The 25,467-nt window shown below is 36.9% G+C and overlaps 1 protein-coding gene across 11 annotated transcripts in view; it reads right to left on the bottom strand.

Annotated features, from left to right (window-relative positions):
- PCLO (piccolo presynaptic cytomatrix protein) overlaps nt 1–25,467 on the bottom strand; it is a 396,208-nt gene that overhangs the window by 345,177 nt on the left and 25,564 nt on the right. For all 11 annotated transcript variants that reach the window (XM_030013412.2, XM_030013405.2, XM_030013406.2 and 8 more), the window contains exon 3: nt 14,940–16,346. In XM_030013412.2, the coding sequence (XP_029869272.1) occupies nt 14,940–16,346 (1,407 nt within the window). The remainder of the gene's footprint in view (nt 1–14,939; nt 16,347–25,467) is intronic.

Below are 25,467 nucleotides of genomic sequence, written 5' to 3'. Positions count from 1 at the left end.
CTCAAATGTCTTGCCAAACCAAAATTCCCCCTAACTCCTTCCCTTATCTCACTTTCTAAGTTACTTCAACAGGCTTGATAGGACTGTGCTGACAGATGGTCTGTCATACGAGTACGTGCTGTGGGACTCCTGCATGGGCAAAGTGCATCGCCTTCTCATGGGCCAGCAAATGCAGAAGTTACTTGCTCTGTGCCTGCCTTTTCCTTTCTCACACGTTTCATAATAACTTAAACACATCTGTCTAGTTTAGAAGCTGTTGGTGCCATGACTTTTTCACCTGTAATGAAGACTGAAGGCCACTGCAAAAGTTAAGTAAAGACAGTGTTTACCTGGTGAGCACCCTCCATATAGCACTTACAGACTGGCATTTCCCTTTTAGTAGCTTCCTGTGGGAAGGAGAAGTTTTTAAAACTGGATAGTGTGAGGAAAGACTGTCCGCAAGAATTGATTGCAGGAACTTCGTAACCTATAAACTCCATGGACGCCAGGGAAAAAGCCTGATTAATTGAATTGATCAATTTGTGACTGATCATTGAAATCCACTCCTGTGACTGACAACCTGCATATCTTTCTACCTTTATCTTTCTAGATCATGCATAATTCAAACATACATTACCTTCACTTTCCTCACTTGAAATTATATTAGAGTGCTCATTTGGGGTCTGAATCAAAATCTTATAAAAATGGACCTCCTGTATTCTTTCCTTCTATGCACTGCAAGGTCTTATTTGATTTTATTCTGCTCACATATAGATAAAGCCTTCAACATTAAGCATCCAAGCATTTAATAGATCAGACTCCTGGCCTTTTTGACTGAACAAGGAAACAACTTCACCAAAATTAAAAGAACTTGCAATAATGTAGGCTAATCATTTAGAGTCTTCACTGGAAACTAAATGGTTTACAAAACATATATATAAATCTTTGAATTAATCATTTGCAATGAATCTTTGCACTTCCCTACATTCAACCCATCAAATACAAGAGTCTGCAATGTATTCTAGCCACTACAAAATCAAACATTTAAAAGAGAATATGCAAAAATACACACCATCTGCAGATACATAAGGAAGTGACATACAGTATGAATCTATGCATTTGAATCTCTGTATATGTCTATTATTTTTTATGATGCTAAGAATAGATAGCAGAGAGACTGAAGCCCCAAAGTAAATCATGACACAGATAATTTAAGAGCCCTTCTTTTTAATACTTTCATAGAAATAATTCCATCTACGGTATTCTACCATGCTGAAGCACTGGCTTCAGGTTTGGTACATTCAGGAGACAAAAAGAATATAACTGCAAGGAAATACACTTACGTTAACAACTGATCTTATTACTTTTTATTACACTAACTTGCAAATAATCATCTTTCTGTCAGCACCTTCTCCTTTCCACTTGTCTAGTTTAATTTCTCTTAATGTTTTAAAAAATGGATCTTACTTTTTGGTAATTAAATAAAATGAGATGTTCACACGTTTAACTTCACTATCAAGTGGAAAATAGGCAATAAGAATAACTGCTTTAGAATGGCTGAAAATAAAAGGTGGAGAGAAGAGAATGATACTATAGCAGTAGTAGTGTTTTGAACACAAAATTCAAGATTTATCTCTTCTCAGACAGATTCAGTGCAACAGACTTGAAGTCAAGTGCAGGGAAATAAGTGATGCCAAGGAAACAGCAGATGAGATCTGTCAACAGAAATAAATATTTTTATCTGAACAGAAACTGTACATGAAAGGTATGTTCAAAAACGTGGAAGGACTTAGAAGGCGTACCAGGGAAAAGACTAGTTTCTAACAACTAGTACCTGACCCTACTTTATCAGCAGGTACATATTTTGTACTTAGAAATTCAAAGTATGACCGTCTTAAAACAGTGTCAGTCTACTGGCATTCCTTTTCCTTTGTATTGAAGGAGTTGTGTAACTAAGATTCTAAGGCGTGAAGTGGGGAACCTGTGCAGAGGAAACGGATGTGCCATTGCAAGGACACCTTGATCTCTCCCGTTTTCTATTATAGGCATACAAAGTTTAGTACTGGAAGGAATTAAATGCTTTCCAATGCATTTTTCCATGATTCCTCACAGACAATGAAGCCACTTTTTATACAATGTATGTAAGCATTAGGAAACTAATTAAAAGGGATATTAATACCCTACAATACACACAGAATTAATCCAAGTCATAAGGACAGAACTAATCAATTGGAATAAAGCAAACTGAGAGAAAAAGCCATCCAAGTGCTGCAATCACTATCATAGCTTCAGAGTTCAGAAAGAAAATTAGGGCAAATCTTCCTCTAAAAATTATATCCTGCATGCTGACGAAGACCCAAACATTTCATCCCTATTCCTGTTGTAATTATAATACAGCAATAATTATTTGCTACTGATTATGAATAATCTACAGAAAATGTGGACTTTATAATATCTGCTCTTGTAGAATTTCACTCTAGTGATGATACATCAATTCTGATGTCAAATCTCTGGATTTAAAAAGCAAATTACTACTTATTTTTGAATAGCAAGTTTAGATCAAAAAATACAGACTATGTGCTTGTAGAAAATTATTAATTATATATGGACAAGTCATCCAAACAAAACATTGTTTAATAGCATGAAATTACTCATAAATCCTATTAGAACATAGGGATTATCTGTTTTCACATACATGGAGGTTCAGAAAATAGATCATTACTGAATAAACATTCACTTCAGCATACTTCAAAGGTCTGTAAATTGCAAGGTGTTTTTTAAGGCCTCATATTTTACAATACGCATATACTATTTCAAGATGCAACAACAGAAGTTCTGCAGCTGGAAGATCAGTTACTAACTAATGAAGTTACCTAATTAACCCCACATTTCTTTCTCCCCCGCTGCCTTGGAGCAAAAAGAGACACTTAAAAAAGGAAAATCTTCAATGTAAAAGATGACAAGAGGAAGGAGCCCCATGGTAAACAAAAGAAAATAGCATAGGTTCAAATATAAACAACAACTCTTTCAGCATGTATGGAGAGGAGCTGATTTAGGAGGAGGAGAAAGTGGTGTTTAGCTGAACTGATTTGATTATAAATCTATTCCAGACATACAGCTCAGGTGCAAAACTCAACTCCTGGAACATCATGTGAAATTTTAGCTTAGATTCTGTTCTAACCCCTCCTATCCCTCCAGAACAGTGTCTATACCTTTTACTGTTAAACCCGTTAATATAACTTGGAGAAGTGAATATACACCTGCCATGGAGAAGATCTGCCAAGACATATATTTTGTGGAGATATCACAGTAATAGGAAATCTGCACTTTATACCTTTGGCTACAATCATTGTCCGTGCGAAGTCCACTGATGTACAGTGACTAACGGCCAGTTTAAAGTTAGTACTCCTAGTACTGGAGTGTACTGATCAGGGTTTCCTCTGGACCCCATCACCTTAAAAAACATTTACAAGTTAATAATTGTGTTTACAGCAAAGCGCTTCACTGCGCTTTGCCAGCATGGTGCTGTAAGACACAATGCATGCATGTTCTGTGTCCCTGAGTATGGTATGAAAATTAGGGGAGGCATGGGGCAAAAGGCATGCTTGAATACTTGCAACATCCAGGGTTGTATTAGTTAAGAGCACAGCTAGCAGGTCGAGGCGGGTGATTATTCCCCTGTACTCAGTTCTGGTGAGAGAGTGCCGTGTCCAGATCTGGGCTCCCCAGTACAAGAGAGACATGGCAATACTGGAGCGAGTCCAGCAAAGGGTTACGAAGATGATTAAGGGACTGGAACATCACTCATACAAGGAGAGGCTGAGAGAACTGGAACCAGAGAAAAGGAGCCTGGAGAAAAGAAAGCTCAGGGAGGTCTTCTGAATGTCTGTACATAGCTAATGGGAGAGAGAAGAATATGAAGCCAGAGTCTTCTCAGTGGTATCCAATGAATGGACAAAAATTCAAATGGGCATAAATTCAAATGCCAGACATTCCATTTAAACATAAGAAAATACTTTTTTTAAAACAAACAAACAAAAAAACCCAAACAATTAAGGTGGTTAAAGGTTGCCTAAAGAGGTTGTGAAGTCTCAGTCTTTGGAAACATTCAAAACCTGACTGGCCCTGAGAAACCTGTTCCAATTGACCCTGCTTTGGGCAGGCAGTTGGTCTAGACAATCTATTCTGCGATTCGCAGGCTGAAGGACCTTCACCCTGCCCAATACAGATACTAAAGACAGTTACAGCATCAAATGTATCTTCATTTCATTCTGGAAAGACAACCAGGAGCAGAGTCATATGTGCCCAAGGAAATCACCAGGGAAAGTGCATCATGCCTCAGACCAACACCTGGAACAGCCAATTCACCATATCGATATGTGTTAAAGCTGAACCATTCCTGATTCCAGTTACCAATAGCATATAGAAGAAGGGAGGGGGAGAGAAGAGCATGAATTTCACTGAAGCCTCCAATTATGACTATAATTAATTATAACACATTGTGGATTCACACAAAATTTCCTTTAGCTACGCTGTGCATTACGCCTCGTGAAAAAGCATTGACCAGATTTGTCATTTGAAGGATGACAGAGCACAAACACAATCCTTACAAGTTAGGAGAAAAAGCAGCACAGCTGAAATATTTAAAAGGATGCCAAATCAAATGAGAGATTATGTTTTGATCAGGAGATCCTTCTGCTGATAGGTGATACAGAAGAAAAATGGCAGCGCTCTTTCTCTTTAGAGGTCTGGGATAATAGTGTAATTGAGTCCCAGCTATACTGGGCACATGACTTTAAAAATTCACTACACAGCACAATACAAGTGTTCTTGGCTCAGACATGATTCAGGACAAAACAGAAGCGCATTGTAGGTCAGCACAAAGGTGTACATACAGAAGCCTGCAAAAGAGGTAGTTCTGTTTTACTTGTTCTGTATTGATTACAAAGCCTTCACATTCAGTCTTACAAATGTCATACTGTGACATCAACCTTGAGCCACCTTAAGTAAATTCAAACTTGAATTTCTTTTTAAAAACATCTAAACCAAAATTTTGTTTTCTTCAGAATTCTTGCCTTTTTATAGTTAAAATTAAACATTAGAAAATTGCAAATACTTTTAGAGATAGTGATGGAACTTAATCCAATGTCCAGTTCTGACTGTAAAAGAAAACCGGAAAACAACTCTATTACGAGGCACTAAAAACACTAGCTGGAAAGTAGAGCATGTTGAAATTTTACAGGTTTAGCCAATTTTCAGTGTAAAATAGACTTTTGATCAAACAAAATATTTAGTGCATATTTCAATATGAAAACATTTAAGACATATCTAGCATTTAAAATATTCCTTTTTTTTTTTTTTTTCCCTACTCAAATTCAAAAGCAAGAAGACACCATCTGAAGTTGGGTATGTGCTTAGGTTGGGTTTTATGTAATATGTCAGAGTTCAATGTTTCAGTGAAAAATTCAGTTGAATTTCTGCAGAAAAATAATATTTATATAGAAATATAAGGGTTGGTGTATTGGTTTGGGAGAGGAGTGGGGAGGGCAGAGAATAGGAACAGGTGTATCTGACAGCTTTTCCAGATAGCAAAGGACTTAGCATGCGCCAAGTGCACAAAAAGATAGTTAGTATCTTGAAGACAGTAGTTATGAAAGTTTGTCAGCATTCAGAAAGAAATACGTATCTTTATGTTTTCTTCTTATATGAAAGAAGATGCAAAACTTAAGATCAATTACAAAAGTGACACTTCAAAAAAATTCAGATTTGTATTCACAACTACTGATGACAATCAGAGTTATGTCATCAACTTCAATATACTCCTGCATTTGCAAACATATGCAATTATAAAAATGCCATTGTAAAACAAAACAAACAAACAAAATCACAACAATATACTACTTATGGATAGGTCACAAAAATGTTCAGAAATCTCAAAAAAAATTTTTGAAAGACTATAAATAAATCTGCAGGTTTTAGCCAATTATTCAGGTAACTGCTAGGACACAAAATCTCCACCAAAAAGTAGCTACCTTCATGATAATAATATATATATAAGATTTCTTATGCTCAATTTCTAATCTTTGTACATGACAACTGGACCATTTCCAATGTGAAGGCTGTTTGCTAAGGAAAAAAATAAAATTAAAAAAAAAAAAAAAATTACTAACCTAGAAATACTAAAAACAGAAGACCACCATATGGTCTTTCAAGTCTTGTCCTTAGAAGCCTAGGTTATCTCACTGTCTGAGTAATTTCATTAACCTCCAAAACACAGATGGAAAACTAATACACCTCATCATTCTTCTCAGTGAGTGTTCTGGTCTGATACAGCCTAGTGGCTGTTAAGTTTTTTTCTAGTGACTGCAAAAATATATAGATATTTTTTTTTCCCCTGACTCGACAGCATTTTGTACAAAATTCAGTCAGAATAGTTTAGAGGCAGCTAATCCCCCTCTTCAGCATCAGTCCATGACCTCCTGCTTCAAATGCTGCTAGACAGCATCTCAAACAGCTTACTGGCATGAATCTAATCTCCTTTCCACAACTATATAGTGGCTTAGGTTCCCCTCAACCCCCATCCTTACTCTTAGTAATACTGGATAAATCAATTTAATACATAAATATTATTAAATCTAAAGCCAGGTTTGTTCTCATTCTGGTCCACTGAACCATATGCATTTCAGAAATATTAAAAATAACTACTGGCCACTGTCACTTTAAATGACACATTCTTTCCATTATTCAGGGAGAAATACTATTGTGTAGCATGCAAAACAGAAATCAAAAAAGTGCCCCATCTTGCTCATTTCTTCTCTTTCTTTACATCTTAAGGTTTATTTAATTATTTTTACTGCAGGTCACACTTCATGCAAGCAGTTAAAATTAATTGCAAAATGCCTTTGATTACACTTGTGCAATCCCATTAAGTTTAAAATCACCACAGTTATCAGTGGCAAACAAGTGATTTTTAGACCTGCTTTGTGAAAAATGTTGACCTTTACTAACATACTGTCATGGTGGGGCAAAAATTAGCCTTTTGGTCAGTAGAAGCATGACATGAAATTTTAAACATATGCAGTAATTGGTACTTATTAACTGCTTAACAACATAGATAGTTTCATTCTGCAAGAAATAAGATCACAAAATGCATGCAAATGTTTCAATTTACAGTATACTGTCTTTTCAGAATTTTATTAACTACTCAAATATCTATCTGTCCTAGTAATGCAACTATTACATTAACAAATATCCAGTGAAAAATATTCTGTTTTCAGATACATAAAAACCTCAGAGATATTTTAAAAAATGCTACTGCAGCATTTGTTCCTAGAAGGAGCACCAGCTCTTCATATTGCCAGAACAGGTGGGAAAAAAAAAAAAATTTTCATTTAAAGCTCCCCCTACAGCGAATCTATCAGAAGACCAAAACCATGTAAGGGTTCTGACAAAAAGGTAAATTCTTTTTATTTTTATGATCACAGACATTTTGACAGTGTCTGCACATATCATTAACATGATCAGATATTAAGTAATGTCTCACTAAGGTATCTCAGCTGGGCACTGAAAAAAAAATTGAGGCACTTAACATCCATTAGATTTTGTCTGTTTGCTTAACAAAACCTGGAAGTGGGCCAAAATGTTTTAGACTCATTGGGTCTTATCTTGAAATTAACTAAATCTTACACCGATATTTAAAGTCTCTAAATTAAGCATTTTTGTTCCTCAATAAAACATGAACAAAAACGTATTATTCTGTAATCTAAAAGAAAAAATATCTTTATCTCAATAAAATAAAGTCTCTTTAAAATATTATTATAAAGTTCACTAGAAAAATTTCAAACTTATATGCAATTAATACCAGCTTAGCTTTCAGAAGACTTCTTCCTCATTTAATAATGGGACACCAACCAAATTTCTAATGAAATAACAGACAAGAAAATCACCTGGCTCAAGGCCAGGTCAGTAATTTTCCTGATTATCTGTTTTTGATTTGTGACTCCAGCTTGACCCTCTCTAATACACTAGGCTATAAGCTGTCTGATTTCCTAACAGCACAGGAAAAAAGTAAACCACACACAAGAATCAACACTGAAAGCTCTGCATTAATCGTTCACCTAAGCATTTTATGTTTCAAAGGTGCAAAGACATCTAGAGATGGAATAAACGTATATAGGTAAAGAAGCCATTGCATATGAATTCCAACTGGATGAGGAAAATAGCCAGCTAGACAGGAACTGTGTGTGTCAGCAGCAGTGCTGCAGTAGACTTCCCTTTGGATTTCACACCATCAATGGCCATTACCAACATTAATAACAGCCATCTGGCCTTCCATAGCTTTATGTCTATATCTCATTGTTTCAATGGTATTTATCCATCCCTGGAGTTCTTCATTCTGAGAGGTAATTTGGAAACTTTTAGAGACCTGGATAAAGAAAACAAACAGCAGGCAATTAATCATGGTAATAGTGCTTCCAACGGTCACACTATTACTTTCAGCAACGATACCAATCTTTTTCACTCCTCTAATTTAATGGGGGGCGATCCCTAATTTTATGGTCATAACTAATGGAAATAAAAATTAACAAGAATGCAGTCTTGTAGGTAATGCCTTGACTAGTAACCCTGGAGACCTAAGAAGCCTTGCTTTCAAATAATGTCCCAAGATCATCACGTTCAGAAGTAACCATAAAAACCTGACTGCCAAAAAATGAAGCTGCATTAGTGTATGACTTGCTTTGGACCAAGTAGCCCTGCTGAAATGCAAGACACCTGTTCAGAGAAACCTGTGAGAAAGTAAGGATGTTTTCATTTCCCTCTACAGTGACAGGGAGTTCAAACAAAACCATCACAAGACATCTATCAATTAGCTTGGCTTCATTTCCTCTGTTCCAACTCAAAGAGTGCAAACTCGTGGGGTCTTGGAGGAGACCAGGAAACAAGAAGCTTGGCTGTAGCATCCCAGTAACCACCCTGAGCTGAGGATGGGAGTCCTGAAGTCACATGTCTATTTGCAGATCTGTATTTTGCATATAATATTATTGGAGAACTAATAAACTCAACAAACCACCACCACGTTGTACTTGACCATGAGCAGGCTTTATTATTATTATTGTTATTATTATTAAATAAAGTAGCTGTAGCTGAGATGCTTAATGCCAAACAGTACTGCCTCTGGGTGAACTATTCTCAAAGACATGCCAAAATCAGATCCCAAAAGGGGTTTCATTTAATGTCTGGACTCCAAAGGGATTTAAACAGAAGCTAGACACTGTTCAAAAGGAATGGCTCAAGCCACGTGCAAAAGACAGACGTTCAGGCCTCTGGAGAATCATCAGGTCAAAGTAGACTTTTCTGGAACACAGCTTTATAGCTGAGGCATCAGAGAAGGACAGAAGCTCCTAACACATACTTGAAAGTATCGTGGACAGCTTAAGTCTCTGTCTTTAACTATTTAAATACCTCTGCAAATATGAATACCAGAAGCCTAACTCTGTTGATGAAGCTTAAGCTGTTCAGCCTTATTTCAAATGTGAATTCAACCACTTAATTTTTTTAAAATATTTATCTGTGTTCAATTTTGACTAAATCATCCATCAAAGGGTCATTTCATGTTAGCCTTTCCATTCTGTATATACACAATAGATGTGTTTTACAGGAAAAATGGAAGAGGTGAGTCATTCCACTATAAAAAATATTTCCATTTTAATGTTGTTTCTATTATACATATTGAATTAGTTAAACAGGAGAAGTAGGATACCTCAGTTGGAGTTAAATTAATTTCATTCTGACAGTCAAGAAATACAGTGCAGTTTTATCATCTAGCATGCACTCTGTTTTTCAATGCCAGATTTTATCTTTCAAAATAATAATTAGTAGTCATTTTAACATTTTCTCAATTATAAAGACTTATCATTTAATGGATAAAATTTCCATAAACTTTAGTGAATACATTGTGTTAGCCTATTAAGTTTGTATTATTTGGCTACTGTTATTAAACAATAATTGCATTCACTTTTTTACAATCAAATTTTTAAAAGGAGCTTTAAATAAAAAGGGAGAGGGAAGAGGCAGAGAAGATAAATTATGCAACTGAAAGGAGTGGTTGTTTTTCTCTTTGTCTCTTAAGCACAAACTCTTTTTCATTCTGTTTCCCAGACACCATCTGTTTCCAAAACAACTCATCACCAAACACAGAGGAGATAGGAACTTCTAATAGGAGTTAAACCTGCCAACTTGCAGAATGGTCTGAGCTTTCTCAAATAGGAAAAACACAATAGTACAGAGTTGTTAATAAATTAAGGAGAGGCAATGGGTGTCACCTCAGATGATGCAGTACACCATTTTAGGGATTTTCATTAGAATCATATATGGCTCATTACTTTACAATGTTCCTGCAACTTGCTTTAAGAAGTCCAAACTACATTTGGGCATTTAATAGCAGGGTTCGTTTCACTTAGGATGGGGGGTGGGGGTGGCGGTGTTAAAGTATTTTTTTGAAGCCTACTATTAAAGCCTGAATAAGGGGTCACACCTGCTGAGGGCCTCACTCCATTTGCAATTAGGTATCAGTGAAAGTTTGGAAAAATAGAAACTGCTAGAATTATTTATATCAGGGACCCACCTGTGCCAGTACCCTTTCTGCAGGATTTTAGGAGGGGGTACAAGAACCCACGATGTATTCAGGTATATGACAACATGCCACGACAAGAGAGCTTCCTTCACCTCCAGAGAGGCTTGTATCGGTTCCAAAATGCTATTTACTGTTACTGCTAGAAGTTCGTATTGGAAGAGCAAGGTACCATTTTTAACCTGGTTATACTATTGAGTTTAATGATAGCACTGTGCTTACTTAGAAAATGAATTTATCTTTTTGCTCTTCCCTCTGTCCATAGTATGTGGGGAGAAGTAAAAAAATATTTATTTAGTTTGGTCTGATAAGTAACAGTGGGAAAATAAGCAATCAGAAAAGCATCTAAATTATTTGGTGAGTTACACATCTATTTTTTAAAGAGATCTATGATATAAGAATACGGATTGGACAGGAACCATCAAGGTCATTGTTTATAGATTCCTGCTTATAGATTCCTGCTATCATATCCACCCATGTAAAACAATTTCATACAGACAATATTCTCTGTAATAAACATATTAAGAAATATCACTCCATGTGAAATTGTTTATATTATCTATTCTGATCAGATCTCTAACAGATCACGTCTTTTTCAAACAAGAAATCCTTAAGCAAGTCCAAGATATGTCTTTTCTGCCCTTCCCCAGTCCTACCTGTCCTCCTTCATTCAAAACAATTCTCTCCATAGCTCCAATAATCTATTTCACACATAGAACATTTTTTACTTCCAAGCACCTTTCCAAATAATTCTATAACTATCAGTAGACTAAAAAGTGCTTCTGTTGTTCCCTTGGCAGTTCTATTAGATTAAATCCATTAGCACACTTGTTTATACACACATTACATTTTGAGCTCTTTCTGTTCATAACATGTGACTATTATGATGTTATTCTTTCTTGTTGCCCATACAGATTCTACAAGTTTGGATATCTTAGTTTTCCTTAGCTTAGTTTTTAAATCTTCTTTTTCATTTTACTACTACATTAATTCATCACAGGTTCTATATTCCTGACCCTGCTGCCTCAACACACTTAACTACATTATAGGCAACCATCTCCGCTCCTATTCAATATTCCGAACAGCTTCACTGAGTTTTAAATGCACAAAATGGTCGTTGCCACACACTTCATTTCTGGCTTCTGCAGTTGCGATCTTGTGCTTTGTTACTAAAAATAGAGCTGCTTCCAACTACCTGAGCTGGAAAGCTAATTACAGAGCTGGTAAACAGTGCTCCTCCCTATTGAGCAAATGGCAGAATAAGGAGTCTGCTAATGCACTAGGGCACACATGATCCTGTGGGTCTTTGAAATCTATCAAGTGTCATTTATTTAATCATTTGTGACTGTTTGCTTCATGGATAAATTACTGTTTAAGTAAATAACTGTTTGACTGTTGGATCAACAAATCAGGAGAAAAAGAACAATCAGCCCTTTTAAGGAAAAAGTATCCTAGCCTAATTCTCAGCTTGCACAAATCAGAATAATTTCACTGAAGTAAATAGCATATTGTTGATTTAGACTAGGCAAAAGTCTAGTTCTCTTATTTCCTGCAGAAGAGGGGTTATTAGAGGACTGACTGCAGCAGCTTAAAGACTTTTTTGAAAGTTATTTCTGTCACATACAGGCAAGAACAAACAACTGCCACTGTTAGAAAGCACCTTCTTCCCTTAAAAGTACTCTCAGCTATGTCTGCAGTACAGCAACACATTGCCTGAAAGACCTTCCCTGCTGAAAGATCTTAACGTAGAAGTGCCCACAGAGTTTAGGTGCTCCTCTGTATTTGTGAACAAAACACTGGTTTCCCTCCTCCGTGGGACTGATTCTTACCATATAGTCCAATACAAGCTTTGTTGGCAACTAGGTTTCAGCCATCACTCAGTCAATAGAACTCAACCAATTTTCAGCCATTACTGAGGCAACAATATATAGATAATATATAAGCGACTGTTAGAATCGATGTGATACAGCTTCAGCCCCAAAGCAAAACTCCAAAATACCCATTACAATTGTTCATCAAAAACACTTTCTGGGGCCAAGAGGGAATATAGCCTTCTGGAATTATAATTTTTATTTTGAATGCAGAATAGAGGAATAAAAGAATTAGGTAGAAAACCACCAGAAAGACCAATTTTAAAAAGCATTTCTGTTTCTCCTTCATAACCTCCCAAAAAATAGAGAGACAAGTAAATAAAGCCTCCAAGACTGTAGTCAACACGTTAGAAAAGTTTGGTGGAGGAAAAGAGTATGCTAGCAAGCATAAACTATTTGCTCATCATCATGTTTCTGTCATGCACGGGTTATACTATGTACAGTGCATACAGGGACAGAATTGGTATCTGAGGTTAAATACATTATTTACACAGCTCTTTTGGGAGAGGAGAGGATGAGCTCCGTCTTCCGTCTCCCATCTTCATGAAAAAGAAAGTCAGGCTGTCCTCAGCCAAGCAAACTATCTCCTGTTGTCAAGGAAAAGCAGTTTGCCAATTTTTAGCAAAAATGATTGGAAAAAAGAAGATACGATGGAAAACTGTGGACAGAAATGGAAATGTGTAGTGTAACGAAGAAGAAAAAGCAAGAAGGAGCCAAAAAAAGAGGCAAAGAAAGGCATGAGGAAGTCAGGCTACAGAAAATCAATAGTATTTCAAGCTCTGCATATTCCAAAGAGTGGGAACAGAGAGAGTCCTCTGGCAGTAACAGCGAAGGGAAAAAAGACACAGAATACCAGCCTTCTCATCTTAAACAGAAGAAACACAGAGTATAAATCTGCACACCACAAGGCAGTCCCACACCATCACACCTAAGTGAACTCTGAAGAAGTCAATTCATGCACCAGGACTTGTGTAGTTGTCTTTTTAGTGTAGTGTTTCACCAGAACTGACACATCTTGTTTCTGTGGTATTCTGTGCATAATAGAGTGCCTCTGGAGAAAGTCATATGCATTCCTTCATATTTAAAACCTAAATAAGTGCGTGTGTGTGTGTGTGTGTAGGACAGGGAGTTGGACAGTGATGAAGGAATGTGTGTGTGTGCTGGAATTCAGTGCATAAGCAACATTAAGTCATTTGAATCCTGGCTCTATCATCCTGTGTTTTCAGACCTTTCTTTCTGACCTAAATGACCACAAAGACAGTAAACAACATATTCCTAAATTAGATAAAATGTGCTTATTATAGTAGGACAAATACCTTTCAAATGATAGTATATTCCAGAAAACAATCCACAAAAAAAGCATATGCAGACAACATAAGCAATATTTTCCCTGCAACTTGCTATCTCTCCCAACCTTAGTTCTCACCTTAAGGCAGAGATGTGAGAACCTTTAACCTTGGGAGCCATTTCTAATTTATTCATTCAGATTTCAAAGACACAACATTGACAGCCACTTTCCTCATGTGCTACACAGACCAACTTACACATTTAAATTACTCACGAGTATTTTTAGATGGTCTGCTTCTCTTGAGTTGAACTTGCCAAATTGATACGGCAAGTAAGGTGTGCCTCCACCTCTCTGTTAAGCTAGTACAAAGTTTCCAAACCCCTTGCCAAAAAATTAGAAGAAAGAAAGAAAGGAGGGTAAAAACATGGTATGTGAGGAAACTGTTTAAAATAAGTTGCTTAATTCTTTTAAACGTAAGTTGGCCCTACTGGATCTGTCTTGGGCAGTCATGAAAAAGGCACTTTCAAATTCACACTCCTTAATGAATGAAGTGATGTTGTGAACCTTATATTATTCAGACCAAAAAATTACGTATTTCACCACACAGGTATCACTCAAACTTCAACCTTCCTAATGTATACATCAGCATATGCAAAGACTCCAGAGCCAGAATGAGATTAATGGAATAAATTTAGGGATATATTAAACAGGAGGGAAGGGGAATAACTAAGCATTAACACTTTCCTTCATTCAGTATTGTCTGAATCAGGGGCATGGATTAAAGAAGCACACATGTTAACGTGCAATACTGAAGCATATGAAAAAGAACTTTATCCCATAATGGACTGAAAGTACAGTAGTTTGCTGTATCATAGTAATACCAATTTCAAAAGAGTTCATAACCATAATTAACTATCTGCTTATGCCTCAAAAACCTAGCAACCAGCTGTACCAGACTCCCTTAATCTACAGAATATTCATCAGAAGTACTTTCTGACTACTGACCAAGTTTCATACTACACAGATATTTAATTTTAAAAGCCCTCAGATGATGAAACATTCAAATTTTTCTCGACAATTCAATAGCTAAAAATCAGCTACAGTCTGGTCTCCACAGCACAGGGAGCCTGCAGGCAAGAACACAGGGTAAATACAGACTCCATTGCCTTACCTCAGCTATGTGCGGCATTGGGTTAAATCCACAGAGATTGCACACAACTTTCTTGCACTCTGTACACGTATTAAAGTTGGGGGGATCCTTAGAACCAATATTTAGTCCAGTTTTACAAAGGGGACAAGACACGTTAGGCTGGCTGGCTTGCTCCGGTTCCGACAGCCCAGCAGGTTTCTTAGCTTCAGCAGCATGAGGCTTGCCATCTTTAGCCAAACCAGGTTTCTTTTCTAAATCAGATCCCTTAGTCGTTAAAACACTATCCGCTTTCGATGGCTCTGGTTTTTCGGTCGTAAGAGGCTTGGCTTCTTTCTTTACAGGAACAGCTTTTGGAAGAGGCTGAGCCTGACCAGCCTCTTTGTGGACTGCCTGAGAGGCCGGCGGCTGTGATGGAGGCTGGGCCTGCTTCGCTGCAGGACCGGGTGGAGGGGGGGCTGATGTCTGAGACCCTGGCTGACCCGCTGTGGAAATTAAATTTGAGGCCTGGCTGAAGATTGAAGCTCCAAATCCGAAGAGTTTCCCAGTAACTGTTTCTTGTGGTGTTGTAGGCTGAGGTTTAGGGGCATCAGTGATGCCTCCCAGATTGAGGCTGAAACGCCTCGATTGCTCAGGAGTTTTCTGAGGTGGCTGGGGTTGCGGTGCCAGCTGTGCTGGTGCTGGCTTGGGACCTGCCCCTGCCTGTGGGCCCTTGGGAGCTGGTTTGCTATCAGGCTTTGGGGACGGTTTTGTTTGTAACTTCTTAGGATCATCTTTCGTTTGTGTTGGCTCAACAGGCTTTTGAGTTTTAGCATCTGGTCTAGCCCCAGGTTGAGACACAAGCTTGGGATCTGACTTCTGTCGAGACACTTGCGGAGGGGGTTTGGAATCTGGTTTATCCCCAGCTGGATGTGTGTCCTGTGACGGCTTGGCGAGCTCTGGCTTTGGGGAGTCTGCCACTTTCTGTTGAGTTGATGGAGGTCTGGGACCTGCTGAATCCTGTTTCAGCCCTGGTGCTGCAGACGTAGGCACAGTGTCCGTCGTAGGCTTCTGTATACTGGGTTGGTTTTGCTTATCTTCAGCCTGTGTTGGCTTGGCCTGATCAGACTTTGGAGTAAGATCTATTTGCTGGGAGATCTCAGTAGGCTCAGCGCGTGGTTCTTTCAATTTTACAGGGGGAGACCCAGGCAAGGATGGTTGCTTTTTCTGTGGCAGGGGTTTTTTTGATTCTGGTAGCTGCAAAGGATCAAGTTTTGGAGAAGCATCTTTCTTTTGAACTGGCGGTGGCTGAGGAGATGGTTTAGCTGTTGAAGGTGGAATGGATGTCTTCTGTTTGGGTGGAGGCAGCTGTGGCCCAGGACCATGACCTGGTGCTAGGTCACCACCTAACGCTCTTTGCATCTGGCAGTTTAAACAGAGCCATTCCTTAATCTGCAGGGAAAAAAAGAATTTTAAAGGTATTATAATTAAGCTAAGACAAAGTTAATAAAATCAACACAAAAGGCTATTTTAGCATATGGCTTGTTGCAGTGTTTTGGACTTCTGTGTAAAAAGGGAGAAATATTACCACTAATATTGATTTGTGGTTAACATGCCCAACTGATTTTTTCATTCTTCTCCACATTCCTGCAAATCAAGCTATTGCTGAGCGTATGCTTCTAATGACTTCACATTCAGTTTACACATAGCTGAATATTAGAAGATAAAAACCCAGCAGAATGAAAAAATGCATTGGAATGTCACGGGATCCAGCAGTGATTCATTTATAACAATGATTTGCCAGAATAGAGAAAAAAAACAAATACTGCTAAAATAGTTTGACACATCAAGTCTGCTGACAGAAAACAATCATCAGAATTAAAACACAGTAAATGCATAATTACCTTTAAGCATACATCTATCAAGCTCTTCATACAGCTTATGGTTTTGGTAATGGTTTAAATTACAGAGCACAAGTATTGGCAGCATACGTGTATCCAATGAATTAGGCACAGAGGTATGAATGGACACCATGTATTACACAGACTCACACTTTACCACCAATTTGAGGGCAAGTCTTCATTTGGAATCAGTGAGGAGCTTTGCCTAAGTGCTGATGGTATTTTAAGAGCCATAATTAGGTTTCCCAAAATTCTTTTGTTAATAAAAGAAGTTCCCAGGGTAATTATTGTTCACCTGCATACAATGGGGCCCTCTTTTCAACACAGAGAAGAAGGAATAGGTCAAATAATGTATTTACCCATGTTTCTCATCAATTTTAGTATCTCACAACTTTAAAACATTTTTTTCTCCTTCTCAAGAAGTATTACTTTAGAGGGAAACTGTATTTTCTTATAAGACAGAAAAAAACCAATAATCCTATGTGGTCATCCCTCACAATCTGAGGAAGGATCAAAAAAGCTAAAACAACATGTGGTCAGGAAGCATCGCATGCTATTTTCCACATTTTACACCTCTAGCAGAAACATTATAAGCAGCAAAAATGCCATTCAGTATGGCACAGAGTCCCATGGGCCTACACCTGCGTGTAGATACTTAAACAGGTCATCTGTAGCTCTACTTCTGTTCTTTAGTCTGCACGTCAAACGCAGTGTACCAGCTATGGCATTTGCACGCACCACTGCAACAGAGGGAAACTGCAATTAGGAGGACACAGAATATAGGACTCAGATCTTTTCCCCTAAGGGTAAAGGTTTCTGGATCCTGTTTCTCACTTAGGTCTGAAATCTCTACCGTACACCATAGGATGAATCTGGAGGTACTACATGCAAAGAAAGATTTTGTCTGTGTAATTATCAGAGCTCACGGGAAGGAAAGAACTCTGATGTCACGGACTGAGGCAATGAATTCATTATTTTGGTGTGCTTTGCCAGCCTTATATTTTTCCAGCAGCAAAAATTAAAAGAACAGTTGGACGCAGTTCCCTAAAACACAGCTATTCCAATTATTGTGATAAACACAGTATATACTCTGGAATATGAGCTCACTATTGCTACAGCTTCACAAAAAAACGCCCAATTTTGGCTCCAGCTGTAAGTTCACAGTAATCGAGTTAACATTCATAATAATGCTGGTTTTATCTTCCCTTTGCAGTGCAATTTTTTTTAGATTGTTTAAACAATTCTCCGATCTACTTGCAACCCATATTGCAAATGACTGTTAAAAAGTGAAACCAACTGAAACAAAACTGGAATGCGTGTTTATGCTCTGCTTTGAATTATTAAAGGAATTAGGTTCACAACTGCACAGAGGACCTGAGTAAAGATTACATTTAGCTTAACTCCCATTTTGTTTGATTGGTGATCTGTTCCCCTACAAGTCCCCTGTCCAAGGGACAATTACTTGCAATAAGTAAATCTTAATTATGACACCTGATTTTAGATAGTAGTAATCTAATTTAATTAGATAATTAATACCATTTCTGGATGAATTCTTAAGGTTTTTCTAGAAAGTTTAAGTTTAATCAAAGGCCAGGCTTAAGCCACATACTCTGAACATCCACCTCAGCTGTCACAGCTGTCTGGCATTGGCAAAGTGACTAAGGATTTCTTATATTAGGGAAGTGGGCTCTCTTCTATGGTGGAGAAAGATAGGATCCTGTGAGGAGCTCTTTAATGGCCCTAAGTGAGGATTGTCTTTTCCCACTAACCACAGAACTTTCACAGAGATTTGGACCATGCACTTTTCATAGCAATTCACTGCTGGTGCTTCTTTTTGACACCTCCACTTGCCTCTTTTTCATTTAAAAAAAAAAAAAAAAAAAAAAAAAAAGTGCTGTACTCTAAAGTGCCTACCTGCTCTCACTTAGCTTCCAGGAAATCTAATTTTAAGTCACTATGACACCTTTAAGGCCCCAAACGAAGTAGATGTAGGGTTGGGCAGGGGCTACAGAATAAATAGTCTGAATAATTCTTATGTTTAAGGTGCCCAGATTCCAACTGCATTTATAAGTATTTAGGCTTGTCTTCAACATGCAGCAGGTCCAGTCTGACTCTACTACCTAACTGGAGTCCAAACAAAAGCTAATTCTATACGTTTTTCAACACAATCCTGCGCAGAAGACAAAACCTTAACTCTCAACTGTTATTTTTTCCTTATCTTAAAAAAAAAAAACTATATACATATATACACATACATGCACTCTCAGTATTAAACTGAAGCCTTTAAAACTAAAAATGAGTTTGCTACTCCTACAGCTGAACTTCAAAATGGAAAATGTATGAAGTTTTACTTCACTGTATTATTTTTTTTAAATCTTTCTGGTTTAGACATAAAATTCCTCCCATGCATTTTAGTGGGAGGAATTAAGTGCCAAAACCCTCAAGTCTTACACACATCATCTTCAAACAAATACAAAACTGCACAAATTGTAGTTCTGTGATTGGAACTGCAGGAGTTCAAAATTAAGTGCATAACATGATGCAGTTTTGTATCAAACACTGTTTTTCTACTGCAGTTACAGAGATTTTCCATAAACTTTAATGGGAACAGGCTTCTGTTAAATACAGATGCTCTTACACATTATTACAGATGAAGTAAAACTTACTGCTGATGTAAATACCTAAAATACTAATGTTTGTCTATCCTTAAAGATCTTCCTGGACAGCAGTTCTGTGACTTTCTAGTTTCTTTCTCCATATTACTCATATCTCTACCTAGAATTAAAGGCAAAAGTTTCCAGGGCAACATGTGAGCTTTTGCAGTTCCTGTCTACTTGTAAAGGAGATTCTTCTTTGATGCTGAGGATCCCAAGCTGTCTATTTTTATACTGGTAGATAGGGGTGGAGCCTGGGTTGTCTTTCTAGAAGAAATCCATAAGTGTTTTTTCTTCATCCTGAGACCCATGCCATTAAGTGCTATGACGAGGACTGTAAATTTGACAGACTTCATGCAGTATTTTTGTTCAGATTTCAACTACTGAACACAGAAAGTGCTACCTTGCTTTCTAACTCACTGATGTAGAAACTATATGCCCTCATACCAACAAACAAGTTAATTAAAATATATTTTATGTATTCATCAATCATAACATCTTAAAAAAGCTTCATAAAGACTCTACTAGTTGGAAGCACCAAATGAATTCATTCACAGTGTATAAGTAACAACATCCATGGAGAATTACATTGAAGAAAATTATAGCACCATGTTCCATAGCTCGCCTTTCTTTATGCATTCATAATCTAACAGTTGGCTCCAATAACAAATATGAGCTACACTTCAGTTCTCCTTATCCCAAACAAAGCCAACACAACTGAAGGCAGTCCAGAGCCTATTCCTTTCTGCAAAAGTGTTCAGATTTGTTCCAACTACGCAAACCCATCAAAAGCAATAGGAAAACTGTCAGAGAGGGAGCGCATCGACTGGCATGCTCAATTTCTATTCCTGCAGATGATGTAGGGGAAGAAGAGAATCCAGCTTGATTCTAAGATTCCAGATGTACATGAGAAAAATTTTGACTTGCAGATTGAACATATTTCATATAAAAATTACTGGCACACAATATGAATGTAGTTCTCAAGCCATTTTAACAGACCTTTTGCAGAACAGAGCCGCATTCTCAGGCAATGGGTCTCATTCTCATTTAGACTAGTCATTTGGTGCTATAAAAAGGAACTTTAAGGTATGCATAAAATATTAATATCCCTTTACATCACCACACAAATGTAAAGATTTATAGAGACTTTACATTGCCACAGATAAGTAAATGGACTTCCCTGACATTGCTCAGCACTGCCCCAAAGCTTTATTGACAAAATCAGTTTCTAGTCTGAAAATACATCAGCTTATTTGGTTCCTGACAATTTCAGAGAGGAGTGAGGAATCCAGATTTCACTCTTAGCAGACATTTCTGCCAAGACAATGAGAAAAACATGAAAAATAAAGCACTTGAGCCCATGATTTTATGCAGCTTCATGTAGGGTGGTAGAATACTGTAAGGGACAAGAAACTAGATCAGAAAATCCTGTTATGAACAAAAAAGAACAACAACTATCACTGAACAAACTGAATTAGTATGTCAACATACAGCTGAAAAGGTCTTCTAAACAAGCCTGGGCAATACTAGAGACCAAGTTTTCCTTATACACCACCCTTCCATGAATAAAATCTCAGCTATTCGAAGTAATTACACCGAAACAAATGTTTAACTATTGTACACAGTATGCAACTGATCCTCATTTGAGGCAAATAGATAATCACTATAAAATAAATATTTACCTTCCTTTCAGATATCAGATGTAAAAGGCAACTAGGGAGTTTATCAGGGAACACTGACTCAAGATGCTCACAAAAATGCTGCTAGGTTCTAGTCAGCAGCATGGTCCCCAGGTATTTTTTCCACAAACCACAGCAATGGTTACAAGCACTGTAGCTTTGTCCTAAACCAGTATTTGAGCAAACTTTTTAAATAGTCGCTTTAAAAGACTATTTTTAAATGTTACTTAGCTATTTTAAAACTACTAAAAAACATGACCAGATGAACTCTGTTATGCAGTTATCACAATCTTAAAACATACTCCACTACTCTGCTTAAATTACTAATACAAAAAGCTATAGTTTGCATATGAATTATGTGTGTTTGGGGAACTATTATTTTACAGCTTATATAATTAGAATCACAAAGCAAAACAGTGACCATAATCTTTTGATTTTTTTTTTTTTTTTTTTTTTTTTTGAACAGCAGTATTACAGAATATCTAAAAGTTAGTTTTTACAGCCAAGCATGTGTTTAAGCTGTCTCATGCACAGGACAAGGAAAAAGACTTTTAAACACAGCTCAGGGCACTGCATCATGCATCACTTCAACAAATGCTGACTGCTTTCATTAACTGCATTGAGATTTAATATATTAGAAACACGTGAATGATTAACAAAAAATGTAACCTCAAATCAAGGCAGCAGCAAAGAAAAGGTTAACAGAGTTCATCTGTGCCGCACAGAGCACATCCGAGTGAATATCGCTGGGATTTGAAAACAGATTATGCTGTCTGGTCAGAGCAGGGCTGGGCCATGCTTCCTGCCCAGTGATTACCCAGCAAACAGCATCTCCACATCACATGGCCTAACATAGTAGTAAATTACAGTTGCTGAGCAACAGCAATACTGGCGCAGATGGCTCACTGCAGTTGACATCTTTAGCTATGCAGATTAATTTATTATTTACTTGTGTTAAAAACTGGACAGGACAGTTTTCTGGGCTAATGAGAAAACACTCCAACATATTGTAGAATATTGCCCAATTAAAATATTGAGAAACTATTTGCCATGCATAGGTGTTTGCTTCTTTCTATGTTCTGCCCCTTTCATAAAAGGGAGAAAAAAAAAAAAAAGAAAAGAAGAATCCATAGGGCATCAATACTATTAATACATCTAATCCTAAATGTAAGCAGAAATGTAGGCACATAGCCATCCTCTGAGAGAGAAACGGTGTGGGAGTGTGTTTAAGAATATTCCACAGAGAGAAACAATATTCTGTAGTTCTACAGCTCTTCTATCTGAGGATCTTTACAATTTTCCCAAATGTCTATGTGGCACTTCTAGCTAGGGGCAAACTAAAGGAACTATACTAACTTCATTTCATCACAAAAATGGTGAATATTCTCAATTTCCACATAAATTGCAGTATTACTAATACTGGAACACCCCAAGTTCTCTTTGGACCAAAACAAATATTTCACACAGAAATATTTCAAACTTTGATCATTTTTAAAATACAACTAAACAAGGCTTGTTTGAATCTGCTCTCTGATCAGTTTGAACCCAGACTAAACTCCATCCTCTTTTACAGAACACCTCTAGCTTTACTTCGGCATAGTTAAGAGTTGATATCTAAATTAAAATTTTCAGAAAGTTAAAAAAAGCTTTGAGTTTTGTTAGGGTTTTTTTAACCCATTTCTTTACAACTTATGATTATAAAAGCTGATGGTCAGATTCAAGTCCTTAATTTTTTTCTACTTTGTTTTGCACTACTTAACTAACTCTGACTATCCTGCCAAGTCTAAGCTTACATAGGGCGTACAGCTTCAAAGCTATTTTTCCTAGTATTAAAAAGCTTAGACTTTGTGGCATGTCACTATCCACAGTGATGGCAGTTTTATTTTTGTTTCTATGTAATTTCCAGTCCACGTTGCATTCTGGTTCTTACGTGCTGCTACAACACCACAGCAGGGTCTGGACTGTAAACCGTAGGGAATATTTCAATTCAGTCAATAGCTTCCTTTACTGTCATGTAATCAACAAAGACTTAATAGAGTCATTTCTATTAATTTTATTGTAAGTATAAGCAAAACTTATCTGGATTCACCACAAGAATTATAGTCATCTTCGTTATATGAATAGTATTTTAAATTATTATATATTCTTCTCCCTATACAAGCTAATAATAACGATAATAACTGAAGAAAATTAATGCACTTCTGACCGTTTAAATTCTCTTTAGTTACTGAAAATACTTCATGCCCAAGTATTTGTTACTGTTTAGGATACTTGAAGATGCAGGACATCAATAAAAACAAATACAAATACTAAAAATCATTATGAAGATTTGAACCAAATCATGACACTCTCAAATCACCAAAGGTTGTGATATGATTGTACATAAAAATGGAAGCAGAAAGAAAGAGGAAAAAAACCAAGGCTGTAGTATCTACAGCAACTGATATGGAAAATTCCCAGCTCTTACAAAAGAAGAAAAAAAGAAAAAAGACACCACCACCCCCACCCCAAATTAAAAAAAAACAACAAAAACCAAGAAAATATTTTCAATTTGGATTAAAAAAAAAAATTCTTTCTCCTGTTGAATTGAAAAATAAAGGTGTAAATACAGTAAAATGTTCTACTTGATCTGAAATCATACACTCCACTTTGGGAGACACGACCTTTTTTTTTTCTTCCGCCTCTTTTCTTCCACTAGGATTAAGTCAATTTTGATACAGACGTGTTGTTTCAAAAACAGTCAGAACCAATAAAATAATTTTTAGAACTCATTTTACCTCCATCCAGAAGAGCTTTTGGCAAGTAAACAAATCCTGCATCAATATACACAGCTTCATATTATCTGAATGTGCAATTTTCAGCAAGTATCCAAGTAAAAAATTATACCTGGCTCCAAAAGTAATGTTAAGTGGTCTCTTAAAAGCATACTGAAACAGTGGATGAAATACAGACTGACATACATAAAATCCATGAAAAATAATCCCTCCCAAAAACTACCTAAAAGGCATTCACATCTGCACACATACTCATCAAGGATGGGCTCATGGAGCAGAGGTCACACACAGCCAAGTTTCCAATATTAACAGCTTTAACACTCCACTTGATCATCAACTTTACAGATGCCCATCATAACAAATGTTATGATATATTATACTTTAAACCCTTGCTCAGTCTGTGTTGTATGTATCTTCCAATAACTAGTTCACAGGGGATGAAAATTTACTCCAGCTATCAAGCATATGCACTGATGATTTCAATTGAACTACGGTAGTTCATGCTTTTTGCCTAGCTTTATCAAAAACTATACGTAAGTGTTTAACAAAATGCATAGTCCCTCAGATGTCTTTGTTCATTTTCAGAAAGCCTACTCCTATTCACATGTTCTAGAAGGCTGAATCTTTTTTTGGGGAAGTGCTGGTTTCTGTTGCTAATGGCTCACAGGAGTGGTTTTGACAAAATTTTTTTTTTTTTTTTTTTAAAGAGAAAACTAAATCACCACATAATAAATAAATACACACCTGTTACAAGGTTCTGATGTATGTGAAAGGAAAATGGAATAGAGTAACAGTCATCAAACCTGTTTATATAATTTTTCCCATTACTTTATGCAACTGTTGCTAGGCAGTCATGTGCCATGGTGATGAGTGGAGTGTGAATACCTAGACAGATTAGAGAGACATATGTTACTGAACACGTTATGTATGGTGTGTTATCTCTCTAGACTGCTGTACAAAACCAAGATACCAAGTATCCCTTTTCCCCAAGGGGACCGCAATGTCAGATGGTTCAGAGAAATAGTTCAAGGGGTCTGACCTTATGGCAATACAGGTATCACTTTCTGCTCTTAGTTACACAGTTCTCTCTAGTGAGTTAAAACAGACAGGGTACATGTACTACTGCATTTTAAATAGAGGTTTAAATGAAAAGAATGAATAAAAATTCAAAAAATCAGCACTTTTTATAGTGGTTTTACAACGCACGCAATCTACTTCCTGAGCCAGTTTGTAAAGCCTGCTATATCCGTTCCAGAATCAGCTAGAAATATAGAAATTTAGAAATATCTATATTGGAAAAGTAATTCACTGTTAGTTATGAAGACTGAACTATCCTGTAAGAAACTTGTAAGAATATCTTAAGAAGATAGTTCAAGCAGCTGTACAGGGGAAAATGTTAGAGAACAAAACTAACATAAATTCTTTTCTAAATAAATGCCTTTCACTCTCCCCACATGCAATTTGAAATTACTGCTTTCCGATCAGTAATGTGTTTTAACATAAGCAATAAGAACAATGACTATAAAGGGCATGGGAAAGGCACAACACAGGATTACAGAATCATG

The sequence above is a fragment of the Aquila chrysaetos genome, chromosome 5 (assembly GCF_900496995.4).
Source record: "Aquila chrysaetos chrysaetos chromosome 5, bAquChr1.4, whole genome shotgun sequence".
Taxonomy (NCBI): domain Eukaryota; kingdom Metazoa; phylum Chordata; class Aves; order Accipitriformes; family Accipitridae; genus Aquila; species Aquila chrysaetos.
This window is presented reverse-complemented; position numbering and strand designations above follow the sequence as displayed.